Genomic DNA, 17,181 nt, shown 5'->3' with positions numbered 1-17,181 from the left:
TCTTGCTGAGCACTAACAGAAAACTAGTGTCACCTGTTTAGTGTATTGATTAATCTCTTAGATCCCAATAGTAGATATGGGTTCAGTCTCAAGAGAGGTACAGCCTGAGGAAGGTTATCCCCAGTATCACTGTGAGAGACCTGAGGTGCACATGAGAAACTATTGCAGTTTATCTGCTGCTATAATTCAGTGTTTGTGGGAGTGGTTAGCTGCTTAGAGGATTTGTGATAAAGTGGTAAATTTTTTTTAGCCTTGTAACTGATATTTGAGCTCACTGCTAGGGAGCCCTTGAGCATCACTTATGATTTTTTCCTCATCTTCATTGTAATTTTCCACCCCCAAAGTGTGGATAGCATTGTTTCATCTTGCACACAGGTTGAGATACTTTTATAATGTGCATCACTAAAGTCTGCTCAGGTTCATACATATTTATGAAGGCTTCAGCTGCTTTTTGTTTCCACGTGCCTCTAAATTTGAGCTGCCCTGTTTTCTATAGTCTAACTTGTTAGTGCTCTTTATATTCATTAACATTTACATTACTCAATTACTATAACAACTTATGGTTATCATTTTACTGACATCCTGTGTCTTCAAAAATGCCCAAAATAGTGTAAGCTCCTTTAACTGGTAAATTGCAATATCTGTTTCCTAAACATCAGTGGTTAACACTTCTTTCCTGCAATTGCTTCATCTTGTGACACAGGGTCACTCATCATTTAGCTGCTCATGTCAGCCTATTTTTAAGCCTCATGTATTGTTTGACTAAGCTGTACATCTTGCTGGCCTCAGGGCAGGTGGCCCACATTAATACTTGCATTTCATGTTTGTATCCTCACTATACCTGATTTCTTTTTTTATTCTTAGATACACCATGAGGTCACTGTTAAGGACAAAAAGCATTTCTGTTTACAGGGATGGGCCATGACCCTGCTTGCTCTGCATGTTGCTGTTGAGCTCTCCTGCTTTGTCTCCATGTTGCACAAGCCTTGTCTGGTATGGGACTTGGGCTCCAAGAAAGCCTATGCCTTGAATGGTTAATATTTGTCTTGGCTGCAGATACAATGTTGTATTCAAATATCTGTTGAGTGTGCGGCGAGTCCAAGCTGAACTGCAACACTGCTGGGCTCTCCAGATGCAGCGAAAGCACCTGAAGTCAAATAGAACTGATGCCATCAAGTGGCGTCTGAGGGATCACATGGCCTTCCTTGTGGATAATCTTCAATACTATTTACAGGTTAGTGTACAGAAGAGGATGTGGCGTACCATTTAGGCAGATAAACAGGAATTGAGAAATGGAGGGAGGCACTGAGCAGGCATCAAAGTCCTCTACAGTAAGACTTAGATTATGCCACATAGTATCTTTTCCTGGGCAGTTTGCCTGTAGATAGGATGGGGAGGAAAAAGAACTGAAAAGTGCAAAGCAAGAACTGTTAGTTCCTGGACTGATGCTGGAGCAGAACTGCTGAGATGAAGGACCAGTGACCATCTTAAAGATTGTGGTCTCATGAACATGTTGGCCATGTCTACACTAGCTAAAACCTTCAAAATGGCCATGGAAATGGCCATTTCGAAGTTTACTAATGAAGCACTGAAATACATATTCACTGCCTTATTAGCGTGCAGGTGGCTGCGGCACTTCGAAATTGATGCGGGTTGTCCACACGGGGCTCCTTTTCAAAAGGACCCTGGCAACTTCGAAATCCCCTTATTCCTATGAGCAGATGGGAATAAGGGGACTTCGAAGTAGCTGGGGTCCTTTCGAAAAGGAGCCCTGTCTGGATGAGCCGCGCGGCGGCGAGCCACATCAATTTCAAAGTTCCGTGGCTTCCCGCATGCTAATGAGGTGCTGAATATGTATTTCAGCACTTCATTAGTAAACTTCAAAATGGCCATTTGCATGGCCATTTCGAAGTTTTTGGCTAGTGTAGACGTAGCTGTAGGGTAATAACAGAATGTTATGCAGGAGTTGCAGATTTCCAGCGATGCCTAGTGTTAATAGCCAGCTAAGGCGGTAATTGACAGCATCCTACCTTTCTCTCCTTCACAGTCAGCAGTATTCTGAATTAACCAGTGGCTGTTAACATGTGCTCCATGGACCTCAGGGGATCCAGAGACTATCTAAGGAGAAAGCAGAAGATTGTTGTTACCATAGACTAGTGGTTGTCTGCCTGTTGTCTGTGAACCTTTTGGTGGTTGTCAGACTATGTTCCAAAAGGGGCTGCACCTCCCTTTGAAATATTTTAGGGCTCTGCAAAGGATAAAAGGTTGAAAACCACTGCTTAAGCATCTGAGTTTGAAACTGCAGTTTTCAAAGTGCAAAAATTTAACTTGCTAATTCTTCATTAGAAGCCAGTATTTCATGATTTCCCAGTAGGAAAACAGTGGGTGAGATTTTCTTAAATTAAATATTTAACAGAATTTAAAAGTTGTGAAATTTCAGGGCAGGGGAATGAGGGGGAGGGCAGAAAACAGCCAATCTCTGATAAGCTCTACCAGTAAATCAGACCCTAGAGAAGGTTCAGACTCATCTGGGATAGAGTACTCCTTGGGTTTCTCTACCTCTTTTTTTCCAGTCACGTTGAGGAGGCTAGGCAGTCATGGAATTGCTCCCAGCAGTAAGGTAGACTGATACTAATGGAATTTCTGTATCTGCCTATCAGGTGGATGTGCTGGAGTCTCAGTTTTCACAGCTTCTGCTGCAGATAAATTCAACTCGGGATTTTGAGAGCATCCGATTGGCTCACGATCACTTCTTAAGTAATCTGCTGGCTCAATCCTTCATCCTGCTGAAACCCGTAAGTCGTTTTTGCTCCCTGATTCTTTTCTTCGAGGTACCCCAGTGGGCTTTTATTCCATTGCAAATGGATGTGACATACCAATAACATCTTCCATATTCATATGTTAGAAGGGACCACTGTGATCATTTGTGACCACCTGCATAAATAGTTCCTATTTAAAACCTTTCCTTTAAAAACAAAAATCCAATTTTGGTTTAAAAAATGTCAGTGACAAAATCCACTACAGTACTGACTGCAAACAGTTCTCTCCATAACCTATTTGAGGAGCTAAATAGATTGAGCTCATTCAGTCTTCCACTGTAAGGTATATTTCTCACTCCTTTAAAGTTTGTCTCTGAACCCTGCATTGTAGACTCTAGAACTTGCCACAGTATTCGAGCAGCAGCTGCATCAGTGCCAAACAAGAGGGGTCATCACCACTTTACCTTTACTCAATAGTTCCTCCTTTATTCATTCAGTAATTTCATTAGCTGAACTGGCCAGTACTGCAGAGAGAGCACATGTTCATCTGCTTGTCCAGTATGAACCCCTGGCTAAATCTTTTTCAGAATCACAGCTTCCCAGGGAAGAGCCTCCCATTGTGGAATTGTGGCCTGTGTTCATTGTTCCTAGGTATATACATTTGCATTTCACAATATTGAAATGCTTGTTATTTGCTCTCCTACGAGCTTGATGAAATTAAGTCACTCTGTCAGTGATCTGTCCTCTACCTTATTTACCATGTATCCCCTCCTTTATCAGCCACCAAAACAGTTCTTCTTTTAGGATGGTCACTTACACAGTTGTTTAAAGAAGGTACGGCTAAGAACTAATTCCTGCATAGCTTCACTGGAAACACATCTGCTCAATTATTATTCCTTTCTTGTTGTCCGCTGACACTTGGGCAAAAGGGTGAGTTTCGAATAGGTATGAGCGACACATCTTGAAGAACAAGAGTTACAACAGTGAGTAATCCATTTTTTCTTTGATTGCTTGCTCATATCTAGTCAAGTTAGGTGACTGCCAAGCCAAACCAAGAGGAGGGGTCTGAATCAACACATGACTGACCCAAGGACAGCAGTCCTGAAGGCTGCGTCTTATCTAGATTGATTCATGATAGCAGTGAGACGTGAAGGTGTGCACAGAGGACCCTATAGCAGCATGACACATGTAGAGGCACTTATGCCAGGAACGTGGTTGAAGAGGCCTGCACTCACTCAGAGTGTGCCCTGACAGGCCACTGGGAAGCAGTAGAGTACTGTTCCAGGCCATGAGGGTCCAACACCATGAAGCCATGGAATGAGTCAGAAGAGGCTGAACGGGAAAGCCAAAGAGGAGCTGTTCCCACAGGAGCCATGGGAGAAGAGGAGCCAACGTCTGGCTTAGTGCGCGTAGTCTTGTAGGATTGACAAGGTGAGCAAGAGCAGGTAGGAGAGTGGGACCGGTGCCGGGGCGAAGGGTGCTGAGAACTGGACCAGTGCTAAGGAGAATGTTGTGCAGCAGAGCAGCACCACAACGAGACAGGAAGAGAAGTCAACTGATGCCATGAGTGAGAGTGGTGCCCAGATGGACGCTGAGAACTATTGCAGTGTGAAGAAAGGGAACGGCATCAAGAGTGGGACCATTGATGGGAAGGAGACTGGGGTCAAGAGCAAAAGCAGCATCAGGAACTGGACCAGTGTCGAGATGGAGACCTATGTTGAGAGTGAGATTTGCGTAAGGAGTGAGAAGACTGAGGTGTTGGACCCTTGAACACCGCAGAGTGCAGACACTGAGAGCCCAACTTGCAGTGTTCTTGATGAGGGGAGCCAGACCAGAGTGCGGAATGGGATGGAGGCCCAGATTGGGAAAGGAGTCAAGGCATGTGCTGAGCAGCTGTAGGACGAGGCTGAGATGAACAAATTCTGGAGCCCGAAGAGGAGCATCGAGGAGACAGCATCAGGACTGGCAAGACATGCTGATGAGCATCAGTGCAGGAGGCAGAACGGGCTGAAGAGCCAGAGTTGGATACACCCACAGCAGAGGCTGTGGATTGTGAATGAGCTGATGTTGAGTGGGATGGTGGAGGATGCGAGCGCGACCGGCTTTGTGAGTTAGATTGGTGATGCCTTGGATGGCTGTGCTGGAACTTAGAGCAGGAAATGGCACCTGGATAGGCAGTCAGAAGCTCAGGCTTACACATGGATACTTGCCGAGGGGCAGAGGGCCTTAGTACATACGAGGGCTCATCTCTGAGTCTCCACACCACCAGGTACATATCAGGCATTGATGAAGAACTGACTGACGCCGGATTATCTCGTCAAGTCCAGGAGGATAGAACTTGGTGCGTGTGACACAGGGACATTAGGATCATGGACCACCAGAGTGTCTGGGATCTTCTGTGCTGATGATGGTGTTGACAATCTGGGCATCTTGAAGGCGCACACCTGAGAATGAGTGCAGAGCACACCAGAGATTTTGGGCGAGTTGAGCACCTCCTTGGCACTGAGCCCAGAGCAAAGACTGTGTGCTGCACACCAAAGTTAGACATGCAGAGCCTTGCTGCTGTGGTTGAAGTGCTGACACCATGAGCTGCTGCCAGAACCGAAAGTCACACTCCTTATGAATTTGGTGCTTGAAACCCCTGCAGATATGGCACTTATCTGTTTGACTCCTGCCTTCCTTGCTTGGGTGAAGCTCATGAGGGTCGCTTGTTGGCATGGACTTTAAGCAGTCACAGCATCGCTTCAAGTCCTGGGATTTTCTTCATTCCCTTAACCCCCAGAGGGGAAACAGCAGGAGAAGGAGAGAGACTTTCCCTGTTCCACGACGACCTAACACTAACTGAACCCAAAACAATGGAGTAGTGCCTACTCAAAGCCTACATGTGACCCAGCTGACCCACCACACTCTTAGTTCTTTTCTCACTGCCTGTGGGGCTGTTCCTATTGTGTGGATGAGTACCTGTTGCTATGCCACAGTTCCCTAGCTTTCTGTGAAAATAAGTTGTAAATAGTTGTCTTTAGCATACCCATTATTTTGGGTTCAGTGTTGGATTCATCATTGTATGAGCTAGGAAATGGTCACTTAGAAGTTTCAGGATTATTAATACTGGTAGCATGAAACTTCTTCTATGATGTTCAGGTTGAAGTCATCCCAGGATAATGCAACTAGGGTCATCCTGCTCCTTCAATATAATGTGGTGATCTGCAGAAGATATCAATTAATATTCTTTTCTAACATAAGAACATAAGAATGGCCATACTGGGTCAGACCAAAGGTCCATCAAGCCCAGCATCCCATCTGCCGACGGTGGCCAATGCCAGGTGCCCCAGAGAAGGAGAACAGAAGACAATGATCAAGTGATTTATCTCCTGCCATCCATCTCCTGCCCTTGTTATGAAGGCTAGGGCACCATACTTTATCCCTGGCTAATAGCCATTTATGGACCTAACCTGCAAAAATTTATCAAGCTCTTTTTTAAACCCTAATAGAGTCCTGGCCTTCACAGCCTCCTCAGGCAAGGAGTTCCACAGGTTGACTGTGCGCTGTGTGAAGAAAAATTTCCTTTTATTAGTTTTGAACCTACTACCCATCAATTTCATTTGGTGTCCCCTAGTTCTTGTATTATGGGAAAAGGTAAATAATTTTTCTATATTCACTTTCTCCACACCATTCATGATTTTATATACCTCTATCATATCACCCCTCAATCGCCTTTTTTCCAAACTGAAAAGTCCCAGTCTCTCTAGCCTCTCCCCATATGGGACCCTTTCCAAGCCCCTAATCATCTTAGTCGCCCTTTTCTGAACTTTTTCTAATGCCAATATATCTTTTTTGAGGTGAGGAGACCACATCTGCACGCAGTACTCGAGATGTGGGCGTACCATAGTTTTATATAGGAGAAGTATGATATCTTTTGTCTTTTCTGTGCTTTTATATGTCAGCATTCAATATCATTTGCTTCAGAGTCATCAGTAACTTGGAAACAGGTGTTTCCAGAACTGAAGAACAGAGGCTGCCCCACAAAAGCTCATCACCTAATAACAAATTTTGTTAGTTTTTAAAATGCTACATGACTGCATTGTTTTGTGAAGATAGTGAGTAACATGGCTACCTCTCTCTTAACTGTTCACCATTTTCTGACAGCGTGCCCTTTTCTCCGGCCCCTCGACTACACTAGTTCCTAAATAGGTTACAACTGGTGACATTCACATTTTCATTGTGCCGTTCTTTCACTGTTTCCATAATATCAGGCAGGTCTAATATGTTCTGAAATGAATCATCCCAATTCCTCTGTTATTACCCAGGCTGCCAGCATTGTGTAATTCCCCTATACACCATTCTTTTCTTCATATCTGTACTACATTAGTAACAGAGAGAAAGCCGTGCTAGTCTATATACTATCAAACCAAAAAAGCAGTAAAGTAGCACTTTAAAGACTAACAAAATAATTTATTAGGTGAGCTTTTGTGGGACAGACCCACTTCTTCAGACCATAGCCATACCAGAACAGACTCAATATTTAAGGCACGGAGAACCAAAAACAGTAGTAATCAAGGTTGACACATCGGGAAAAAAATGATCAAGGTGAGCAAATTAGAGAGCAGAGGGGCAGGGGGGGTAGGGTCAAGGAGTCAAGAATTAGATTGTCAGGTATGCAAAAGAGCCCTTATAGTATCCCAGAAAATTTTGCATCCCGGTTCAAACCATGTGTTAATGTGTCGAATTTGAATATGGAAGAGTTCAGCAGTCTCTCTTTCCAAAGCAGTGTGAAAATTCTTCTTCAGTAAGATGCAGACTCTTAAGTCATTAATAGAATGGCCCACTCCATTAAAATGTAGACTAACTGGCTTGTGGATCAGGAGTGTTTTTGATGTCTGTTTTGTGCCCATTAACTCTTTGTCTGAGAGAGTTTGAAGTATGTTCAATATACAAAGCATCTGGGCATTGTTGGCACACAATGGCATATATGATGTTAATTGAGGAACATGAGAATGTGCCCATGATTCTGCGACTAACCTGGTTAGGTCCAGTAATGGTATCTCTGGAATATATATGTGGACAAAGCTGGCAGTGGGCTTTGTTGCAAGGAAAAGTCCCAGGACTGGTGTTCCTGCGGTATAGACTGTGGCTGTTGGTGAGAATCCTCATAAGGTTGGGGGGGGGGGGGCGTGTCTGTAGGAGAGAACAGGGCTGTCGCCTATGGCCTTCTGGAGTGTGGCATCCTGATTAAGGATAGGTTGTAGGTCTTTAATAATTTGTTGCAGTGGTTTGAGTTGGGGGCTGTAGGTAATGACCAGTGGTGTTCTGTTCTTGGCTTTTTGGGGCCTATCGTGGAGTAGCTGGTCTCTGGGTATTCGTCTGGCCCTGTCTATTTGTTTTTTTTATTTCTCCTGGTTGGTAATTCGGATTTATAATATTTGGTAAAGATCTTGTAGTTTTTGGTCTCTGTCAGTAGGATCAGAGCAAATGCGATTGTACCTAAGGGCTTGACTACCAGAAACCCACTGATCGCTATACTTACATACACGCTTCTAGCTTCCATCCTGCACACATAACTAGATCCATTGTTTGTAGAGTGTGGTACTTATTAGGCCATCCTTGATTTGTACTGTAGTGTCCAGGAAATGTATCTCTTGTGTGGAGTAATCGAGGCATAAGTTGATGGTGGGGTGCAGATTGTTAAAGTCCCTGTGGAATTCTTCTAGAGACTCTATACCATGGGTCCAAATCATAAAGATGTCATCAATGTGTCTTAAGCAGAGGAGGGGTAATAGGGGACAAGAGCTGAGGAATCGTTGTTCCAGGTCCGCCATAAATATATTAGCATATTGTGGGGTCATGCAGGTGCCCATAGCAGTTCCATTAATCTGGAGGTAGAAGTTGTCCCCAAATTGGAAATAATCGTGGGTGAGAACAAAGTTACAGCGGTCAGACACCAGACTGGCTGTGGTGACATCAGGGATGGTATTCCTGATTGCCTGTAATCCATCTTCGTGTGGAATATTAGTGTACAGATCCTCTACATCCATGGTGGCAAGGATGATGTTGTCAGGTACTTTTCCGATGTTTTGTAATTTCCTTAGGAAGTCAGTGGTATCTCAGAGATAGCTGGGAGTATTGGTGGCATAGGGTTTGAGGAGTGAGTCCATGTAACTGGATAGTCCGGTGGTAAGGGTGCCAGTACCCAAGATGATAGGTCGTCCAGGGTTCTCAGGTTTGTGGATTTTTGGGAAGTAAATAGAATAATCCAGGATGTGGCTCAGATGGTGTGTCTGAGTTAATAAGGTCCCCACTAGCAGCAGGGAGTTCCTTAAGTAGTTGTTGTAATTTCTTTTGGAATTCCAAAATGGGATCAGAGGAGAGGTCTGTAAAATGTGGTGTTGGAGAGTTGTGTGTCTGCCTCCTGTTTAGTCTGACCTATTCATGATGACAACAGCACCCCCTTTGTCAGCTGGTTTGATTATAATGTCTGGGTTATTTTTGAGACTCTGGACAGCATAACATTCAGCATAGTTGAGATTGTGTTTCATTTGGCATTGTTTGCGTATAATGTCAGTCTGAGCACGGTTGCGGAACCATTGTACATAGAAATCCAGACTTCCACTACTGCCGTCATGGGAAGTCCATATAGAGTTCTTCTTTTGGTGTTGGTGGGAGGGGTCGAGTGAGTCAGACTGTTGTTCATAGTTGTGTTGGGAGAATTACGTTCATGCAGGAAGTGGGGCAGAAGGAAAGACCCCGGGATAAGAGAGAGACGACTTCTGGGCTGAGTTGGTAGCTGGAAAGGTTAACAATATTGTTAGTGGAGCTGTCGTCATTGTAGGATCCTGAGGTATGAAGTAGTTTAGAAAATGTATTCTCTTTCGTAGGAAGTGGAAGTGTGTTTTATAAATTTCTTGTCTAGTACAAGTAAAGCCTCGTTCTGTGGGGTCTTGTGTGGATACCTGATTGTTGAATACTACATTGAATACCTTTGTTCTCAACATCTTGATTTTATACCAAGTGAGTGCTCAGTTGGTCCAGTCAAGTTATCTATCCACCAGCCAGTCTAAATGCTACCCCTCCAGTTCATTGCCTCAATGTTTATCTCATGTCTGTCTGTCTGTCTAAACTTAACAGATCACCTACTCACAGCGAGGGACCTCAAAAAACAGGGCCAGTCATTAAAACATTAGGCCATTCCCACAAGCAGCACAAGTACATTTTCTATCACTTTGTATATCCAGTTATAAGCATCTATGATGATAGGACCCCACTTTCCTTCTACTCAGGAAATACTGAAACATAAGATGTTACGTATCCCAGATGAGATTATCCTAAACCTCACACAGAGAAACTGGCACCTCACGATTTAGAACCTGTCACTTCCTTGTAGCCCAAAATTGCAATGGCCTATTTACTGCCATGTTCTATTTCACACATTTATACTAAAATATTCTATTTTTATCCCTTGCTTTGAGTATCTGGGTTTGAGTGTTTTTTCTGTTGAGGTATTAACTGTTTTTTTTTTGTTTTTTTTTTGCCACGTCCCATCCCCCAACCACAGCATTTAAGGCCATCGGGGACCATTAGATCATCTACCCTGGCACCAGGTCACAAACATGCACCCATCTTATCCCTTCATTGAGCCTTCTAACTTGTTTCACTAAAGCAAGTTTCCTAGAAAAGTACCAGCCTGGATCTAAAGACAGGAAGTTGAGAATGAGTTTTGAAAAAACAGTACCTTTTTTCTGAGCTGAATCCCATTTTGCTTCTTCATGTCTAAGTTTCTAGTCTCCATTTGTCTCCTTTTCAGGTCATTAGCCCTGGTTAGCTGACTCAGGAAGGAATCTTACAGAGCCCCCAGTATTGTTCTGTTAAAGACATAGTATCATCTTATATTGGACACATTCACTAGAGTCCCAAATAGATTGTTAAAAGTGAATTTTAAAAGTCAGTGTCCCTATTTATGCTGTTTTTTCTCTTTGGATGATAATTTTTCAGGCTCTTACTGCTACATTCTGTTTCAGACACTGGCAGCAGAATGTTTTACCTGTTTTCACTCATTTTTAAATTGTGGCAGCACATCTCATTTATACAAAAACTCAACTGTTAAGTTACATTTCAGCTGAATCCCTTCAACCTTATTAGTGTGATATTTTTTTTAGATTATCAGCCTTCTAAATAAGAAGCACTTGATTCAAATTATTTCTTGTTACAGGTATGAGGTACCCTAATTTTAAAAGTAGTTATTTTATATGCAGAAGTAGCTGGCTGCCTCTCCATGGCATTAAGGAAGGGGTGAGTTTTCTGGGGAGGGAGGGCAGCACTATGCCTTCGTAGGATACTTCTGCTGTTTTTCAATGATCAGATCAAGCAAGACCCAATGAACCAATACAGGAAATTGCCTTCTCATTTGCTTGGTTTCTGGTATCAAATTTTAATTTTCTTTCTTATGACTTACTCTCTGCAGGTTTTCCATTGTTTGAATGAAATCCTGGATCTCTGTCACAGCTTCTGTTCGCTGGTCAGTCAGAATTTAGGTCCATTGGATGAGCGTGGAGCTGCACAACTCAGCATCCTGGTAAAGGTGAGTCTTTTTCAATACAAATCCTCTCCTCCTTCCTGCTGTGTGTACACCTGGACATGACTAATACACAGAGCTTATTTTGCCCTTAGGTTTGATTACATGACAGGTGCATTTTTTTTAAAATTAATTTAGTAAAACCAGTGCAGACACCTGTGTGGGCACTTATTAAGGGTTAAGAGAGCCTCCCTATGTCAATCAGGAATTTGTTTTAAGCTAATCTGAAATTAAAATAAGTTTTAGTTAAATTGGGACAAGTCTTGTATAGGAAAAGTATTATCTGGGCCCTACTCCTTGCTGTGTGGAAAGAACTTAAGTGCAGAGCTGCATCCAGCAATCTTGCCTTGCCTGTGTTGAGTGAGCAAGTAAAAGCTTGCAATGGAATTTAAATTTGTGCAGAAAGAGGGTGGAGTTGGGAAAAGCAGAGGGTATGTATTTTCACCCTGTTGCACCAAGAATCACAGGAGTAATAGTTAGTATACTTTTAAAGTGGAGATGACGCAGTATCACTAGACTGTCAAGGGCCACTTGCGTATTGAAGGAAAAAATCACTGTCTTTGTTTTGGCAGGGATGGGGGACAGAAAGCTATGCTAGCCTCTGCAGCCTTTAATTCTGCTTTCTGTAATTTGCAGGGCTTCAGCCGTCAGTCCTCGCTCCTCTTCAAGATTCTTTCCACAGTTCGTAATCACCAGATAAACTCTGATTTGGCTCAGCTGCTGCTCCGCCTGGACTACAACAAATACTACACCCAGGCTGGGGGGACGTTAGGCAGGTAGGAGTATGCAGCACAGAAGCCTGCAGGGGCATCAGGTTTGGTAGTAGCAGCAACACTGTATTCCAAGCTTATTGAAGCAAAGTAATTCTCAGCGATTTTTATTAAGAGGTTCTGTCTTGGAAGGACTTCAACTTCCCACCGGGCTTCAAAGTCACTTATATCAAAAGGCACAGATGAAGTAAAGTGCTACCAAGTGATTGGTGCCAATCCAAACCCACTGGCCCTGGATTAGCACCAATCCCCCTAGCAACTTCTTCCTCACTGTTTTGTATTTACTTTGGGATCAGTGCAAGCACCATGTGGTGCTCAATGATCATTAGAGCCATCTACCCACTTGCACAGAGGGAATTTCTTAGGGGGTGTAATTAATTTGTCTTTTTCCTGCTCTCTTGCAGTTTTGGGGTTTGAGCATCGAGACCTGATTTTTCTGGCTGAGAACTAGAGTGCTGCAAGATGTAGCAAGGACAACTGGTTCTGCAGTGAGTGTACATGGCAGTTGGTGCAGTTTCTAGGGAATTCACGTTTTCCTGGCCAGATTGGTCTCAGTAGTTTATGTTCAGCTATTGCCAGAATATCCATCTTTTCTGGAAAAGACTAATGTGGAGAATGTCTGTCTCATGCAGGCAGTGCTCCTGGTGACTGGAAGGAGCCATTCCACTCTTTGAACATAGTGGGGACACACTCCTGCTGTGGCATTTCTGTATCCTATCCTGTTGCTACTAGGGTGTGATCTTTCTGCCTGCTGTCATTTTCTGAATAAGAAGAAATATAAGATTACAAAGTTCCTCCTACATAGTCAGCTAAACTGTTAACTTTTGCCACAAGGGAAGCAGAGGGAGATGAACGTTATATATAATATATATATAATATAATATAATAACTTTTAATATTCCTGTGTTGGGAAGAACACCGCAGCGGTCAAACACTCTGGCATTTAATTTCAAAAAGGGGAATTACACTAAAATGAGGAAGCTAGTTAAACAGAAACTAAAAGGTAGAGTAATTAAACTAAAATCCCTGGAAGCTGCATGGAAACTGTTTAAAGACACCATACTAGAGGCCCAACTTAAATGTATACCCCAAATAAAAAAACACAGTAAGAGACCTAACAAAGAACCACCATGGCTAAACAGCCATTTTAAAAAGGCAGTGAGAGAAAAGGGCAGCTTTTAAAAAGTGGAAGTCAAATCCTAGTGAGGAAAATAGAAAGGAACATAAACACTCCCAAATTAACTGTCATAATGTAGTAAGAAAAGCCAAAAAAGATTTTGAGGAACAGCTAGCCAAAAATTAAAAAAACAATAGTAAAATGTTTTTTAAATACATTAGAAGCAGGAAGCCTGCTAAAAAAGCAGTGGGGCCCTTGGACGATAAAGATATAAAAGGAGCGATCAAGGAAGACAGTGCCATTGCGGAGCGATTAAATGATTTCTTTGCTTCAGTCTTCACGGCTGAGGATGTTACAGAGGTTCCTAAATCTGAGCCAGCCTTTTTAGGCAACAAATCTGAGGAACTCACTCAGATTGAAGTGACATTAGAGGAGGTTTTGGAATTAATTGATAAGCTGAATAGTAACAAGTCTCCAGGACCAGACGGCATTCACCCAAGGGTTCTGAAAGAACTCAAATGTGAAATTGCGGAGTTATTAACAGTGGTTTGTAACCTATCCTTTAAATCCACTTTGGTACCAAATGACTGGAAGACGGCCAATATAACACCAATATTTAAAAAAGGCTCTAGAGGAGATCCTGGCAATTATAGACCGATAAGTTTAACATCAGTACCAGGCAAATTAGTAGAAACACTAGTAAAGAGTAAAATTGCAAGGCACATAGAAGAGCACGAATTGTTGGGCAAAAGTCAGCATGGTTTCTGCAGAGGGAAGTCGTGTCTGTCTAATCTATTAGAATTCTTTGAAGGGGTTAATAAACATGCGGACAAGGGGCACCCAGTGGACATAATATACCTAGATTTCCAGAAAGCCTTTGACACGGTCCCACACCAAAGGCTTTTATGTAAATTAGGTGGTCATGGGATAGGAGGAAAGGTCCTTTCATGGATCGGGAATTGGTTAAAAGACAGAAAACAAAGGGTGGGAATAAATGGTAAATTTTCACAATGGAGGGGGGTAACTAGTGGTGTTCCCCAGGGCTCAGTCCTGGGACCGATCCTGTTCAACTTGTTCATCAATGATCTAGAAAATGAGGTAAGCAGTGAGGTGGCAAAGTTTGCAGATGACACCAAGTTGTTCAGGACAGTCAAAAGCAAAAGGGATTGTGAAGAACTACAAAAAGATCTCAGCAAACTGAGTGATTGGGCAGCAAAATGGCAAATGAAATTTAATGTGGGTAAGTGTAAGGTAATGCATGTTGGAAAAAATAACCCAAATTACACGTACTACATGATGGGGTCAAATTTAGCTACGACAGATCAGGAAAGGGATCTTGGAGTTATAGTGGATAGTTCTCTGAAGACATCCACGCAGTGTGCAGCGGCAGTTAGTAAGGGAAATAGGATGTTAGGAATTATTAAAAAAGGGATCGATAATAAGACAAAAGATATCATACTTCCCCTATATAAAACTATGGTACGCCCACATCTCGAGTACTGCGTGCAGATGTGGTCTCCTCACCTCAAAAAAGATATATTGGCATTAGAAAAGGTTCAGAAAAGGGCGACTAAGATGATTAGGGGCTTGGAACGGGTCCCATATGGGGAGAGGCTAGAGAGACTGGGACTTTTCAGTTTGGAAAAAAGGCGATTGAGGGGCGATATGATAGAGATATATAAAATCATGAATGGTGTGGAGAAAGTGAATATAGAAAAATTATTTACCTTTTCCCATAATACAAGAACTAGGGGACACCAAATGAAATTGATGGGTAGTAGGTTCAAAACTAATAAAAGGAAATTTTTCTTCACACAGCGCACAGTCAACCTGTGGAACTCCTTGCCTGAGGAGGCTGTGAAGGCCAGGACTCTATTAGGGTTTAAAAAAGAGCTTGATAAATTTTTGCAGGTTAGGTCCATAAATGGCTATTAGCCAGGGATAAAGTATGGTGCCCTAGCCTTCATAACAAGGGCAGGAGATGGATGGCAGGAGATAAATCACTTGATCATTGTCTTCTGTTCTCCTTCTCTGGGGCACCTGGCATTGGCCACCGTCGGCAGATGGGATGCTGGGCTTGATGGACCTTTGGTCTGACCCAGTATGGCCATTCTTATGTTCTTAACGTTCTACTGAATGAATGCTAGTGAATGTAAAAGGATCATGTAGTATGCATAGGGTTCATTTGTATAGTAAACTTTTTTGCAGATATGATTGCAGATTCAAACAAATCTGCAGGTGTGTGATGCAAAAAGTCTGGAAAAGAGTCAATACCAGCATGGAGAAATTACAAGAATTAGAGGGTAGGTATACATTGCTTCAGTGCCGGGTTAGGCAGCTAACAGCATCTGTACAGGGTTATGGTTTCTGCAGGTGTACACTGGGGTTTGACTACGAGAGACAAATATGAGACTATTGCAGCAAGATTTTTCTTTCTGTGAAAAGAACACTTCATTTTAAACCACTGAAGAGTAACAGTGGTGGTATGATTAAGTTGAAGGAAGTTTTTGCACAGGGACACAAGACTCCCTCTAAGACAGTACTTTGGCTACTAATAGAAAAGCAAGATAGATGGCAGTATAGAAGGAAGCCATTTTTGCTGTTACATGGCACAAGCTTTAAAAATGTGCTTAGATTGATCTGGGTACCCCAAACACTCTTGGCACAAAACATTATTCAGTTTAGTGTTTCCCATATTTATTTGGCTATGGACCCCTTTTAAACTCAAAAGCATTTTGCAGAACCCCCTTTCCAGGCTCCACCCTTCTCAGCATCCAGACTCACCCCCCATATACAGGCTGTACCTGCCTCAGCCCCCAAACCTGCCCATCCGCCCCCAAGTTTAACCCTTCCCAGCCCCAAACCCACCCAAATACCTCACCCAACACAGCAGGTGAACCTACCTGTGCTCTTCCAACTCTAGAGTCCCACGAGCCTGGTGCAGGACCCATCTGACCCTCCCCCCACCAGCAGGAGCAGGGAGTCACTGTGAAGCAGCGTGGCAGCAGGGAGCTGCAGTAGAGGCATGGTGACCGCATGTAAGCAAGACAGCGGTAGGGAGTTGCAAGTGGCAGAGGCAGGGAGTGGTGGTGGCAGCGACAGCAGGGCAGGGAGACTGTAGAACCCCTACTTTCACTTTATGGAACCCCAGCGTTCTGCAGAACACCAAATGGGAAACACTGATACAGTTGAATCAATATATGCAAGAACACTGAGCTCCCTGTAGCACAGCCAAGAGTACTGAGCAATTTTTAATTAGATAACTAAAATGCTTGAAACAGTGTTTAAAATAAAAAAAAAACCCTTACAGGAACTCTGAGCTCTGAGTAGTCAGTGGGAGTTTTCCAGGCACAGGGGACAGCAGGATAGAATGTGGAAGCTTAAGATGGACTAATAATAGGAGAGATTGAGTTCTGTGTACCTTGTCAAAAACAATAAAAAACTGAGAGCTCAACGAAAAGCATGAAAGAGCTGGTGACACTGATTAAAGAAACATTAAAAGAACTTTGAAAAATCTTTAGATAGCTTGGCTAAGTGATGACTGAGTAGGGATGTAGGTTATTTGTAGTTGAAATGTGGGGCACATAGGCTGAATATAGGAAAAACTGACTGCAGGTGGATGTGAAGAGGCACAACTAATTCTAACAATCAGAATCCTGGCAAAAGTCAAATTTAAACTGCCTGGAACATCAAAATTCAGTCCCCTACTAACATAGAAAACTTCATTATAAAAACTCATTAATAAATTTATCAAGCTATAGATCAGGAAGATTGTTTGCCACAACTACTCATTTAGGAAGAATGCCCTAGGATGTCAATCCTCTCTGCTGGTTAGAAACCTAATTTGTGAGCTGAAATTTACTCAAGGCCAGTTCATGCCCATTTGTTCTTGTGCTAAGTGTGATTTAACTGAATCTAGCTTTTCATTGTATTCGTCCCTCTGCTGTATTTATAAAGCAGTCCTATCTC

At 42.9% G+C, this 17,181-nt stretch overlaps 1 protein-coding gene across 2 annotated transcripts in view; it reads left to right on the top strand.

Moving 5' to 3' along the window:
• Window positions 1-13,723, top strand: part of TUBGCP4 (tubulin gamma complex component 4) — a 39,909-nt gene extending 26,186 nt beyond the window's left edge. For both annotated transcript variants that reach the window (XM_075006734.1, XM_075006736.1), the window contains 5 exons: window positions 1,057-1,234; window positions 2,661-2,795; window positions 11,215-11,331; window positions 11,962-12,101; window positions 12,500-13,723. In XM_075006734.1, coding sequence (XP_074862835.1) covers window positions 1,057-1,234; window positions 2,661-2,795; window positions 11,215-11,331; window positions 11,962-12,101; window positions 12,500-12,512 — 583 coding nt within the window. In that variant the 3' untranslated portion in view covers window positions 12,513-13,723. The remainder of the gene's footprint in view (window positions 1-1,056; window positions 1,235-2,660; window positions 2,796-11,214; window positions 11,332-11,961; window positions 12,102-12,499) is intronic.
• The last annotated feature ends 3,458 nt before the right edge of the window (window positions 13,724-17,181 follow it).

The sequence above is a fragment of the Carettochelys insculpta genome, chromosome 12, assembly GCF_033958435.1.
Source record: "Carettochelys insculpta isolate YL-2023 chromosome 12, ASM3395843v1, whole genome shotgun sequence".
Classification (NCBI taxonomy): domain Eukaryota; kingdom Metazoa; phylum Chordata; order Testudines; family Carettochelyidae; genus Carettochelys; species Carettochelys insculpta.
Note: the sequence above shows the minus strand (reverse complement) of the source record. Positions and strands in the feature narration are given on the sequence as shown.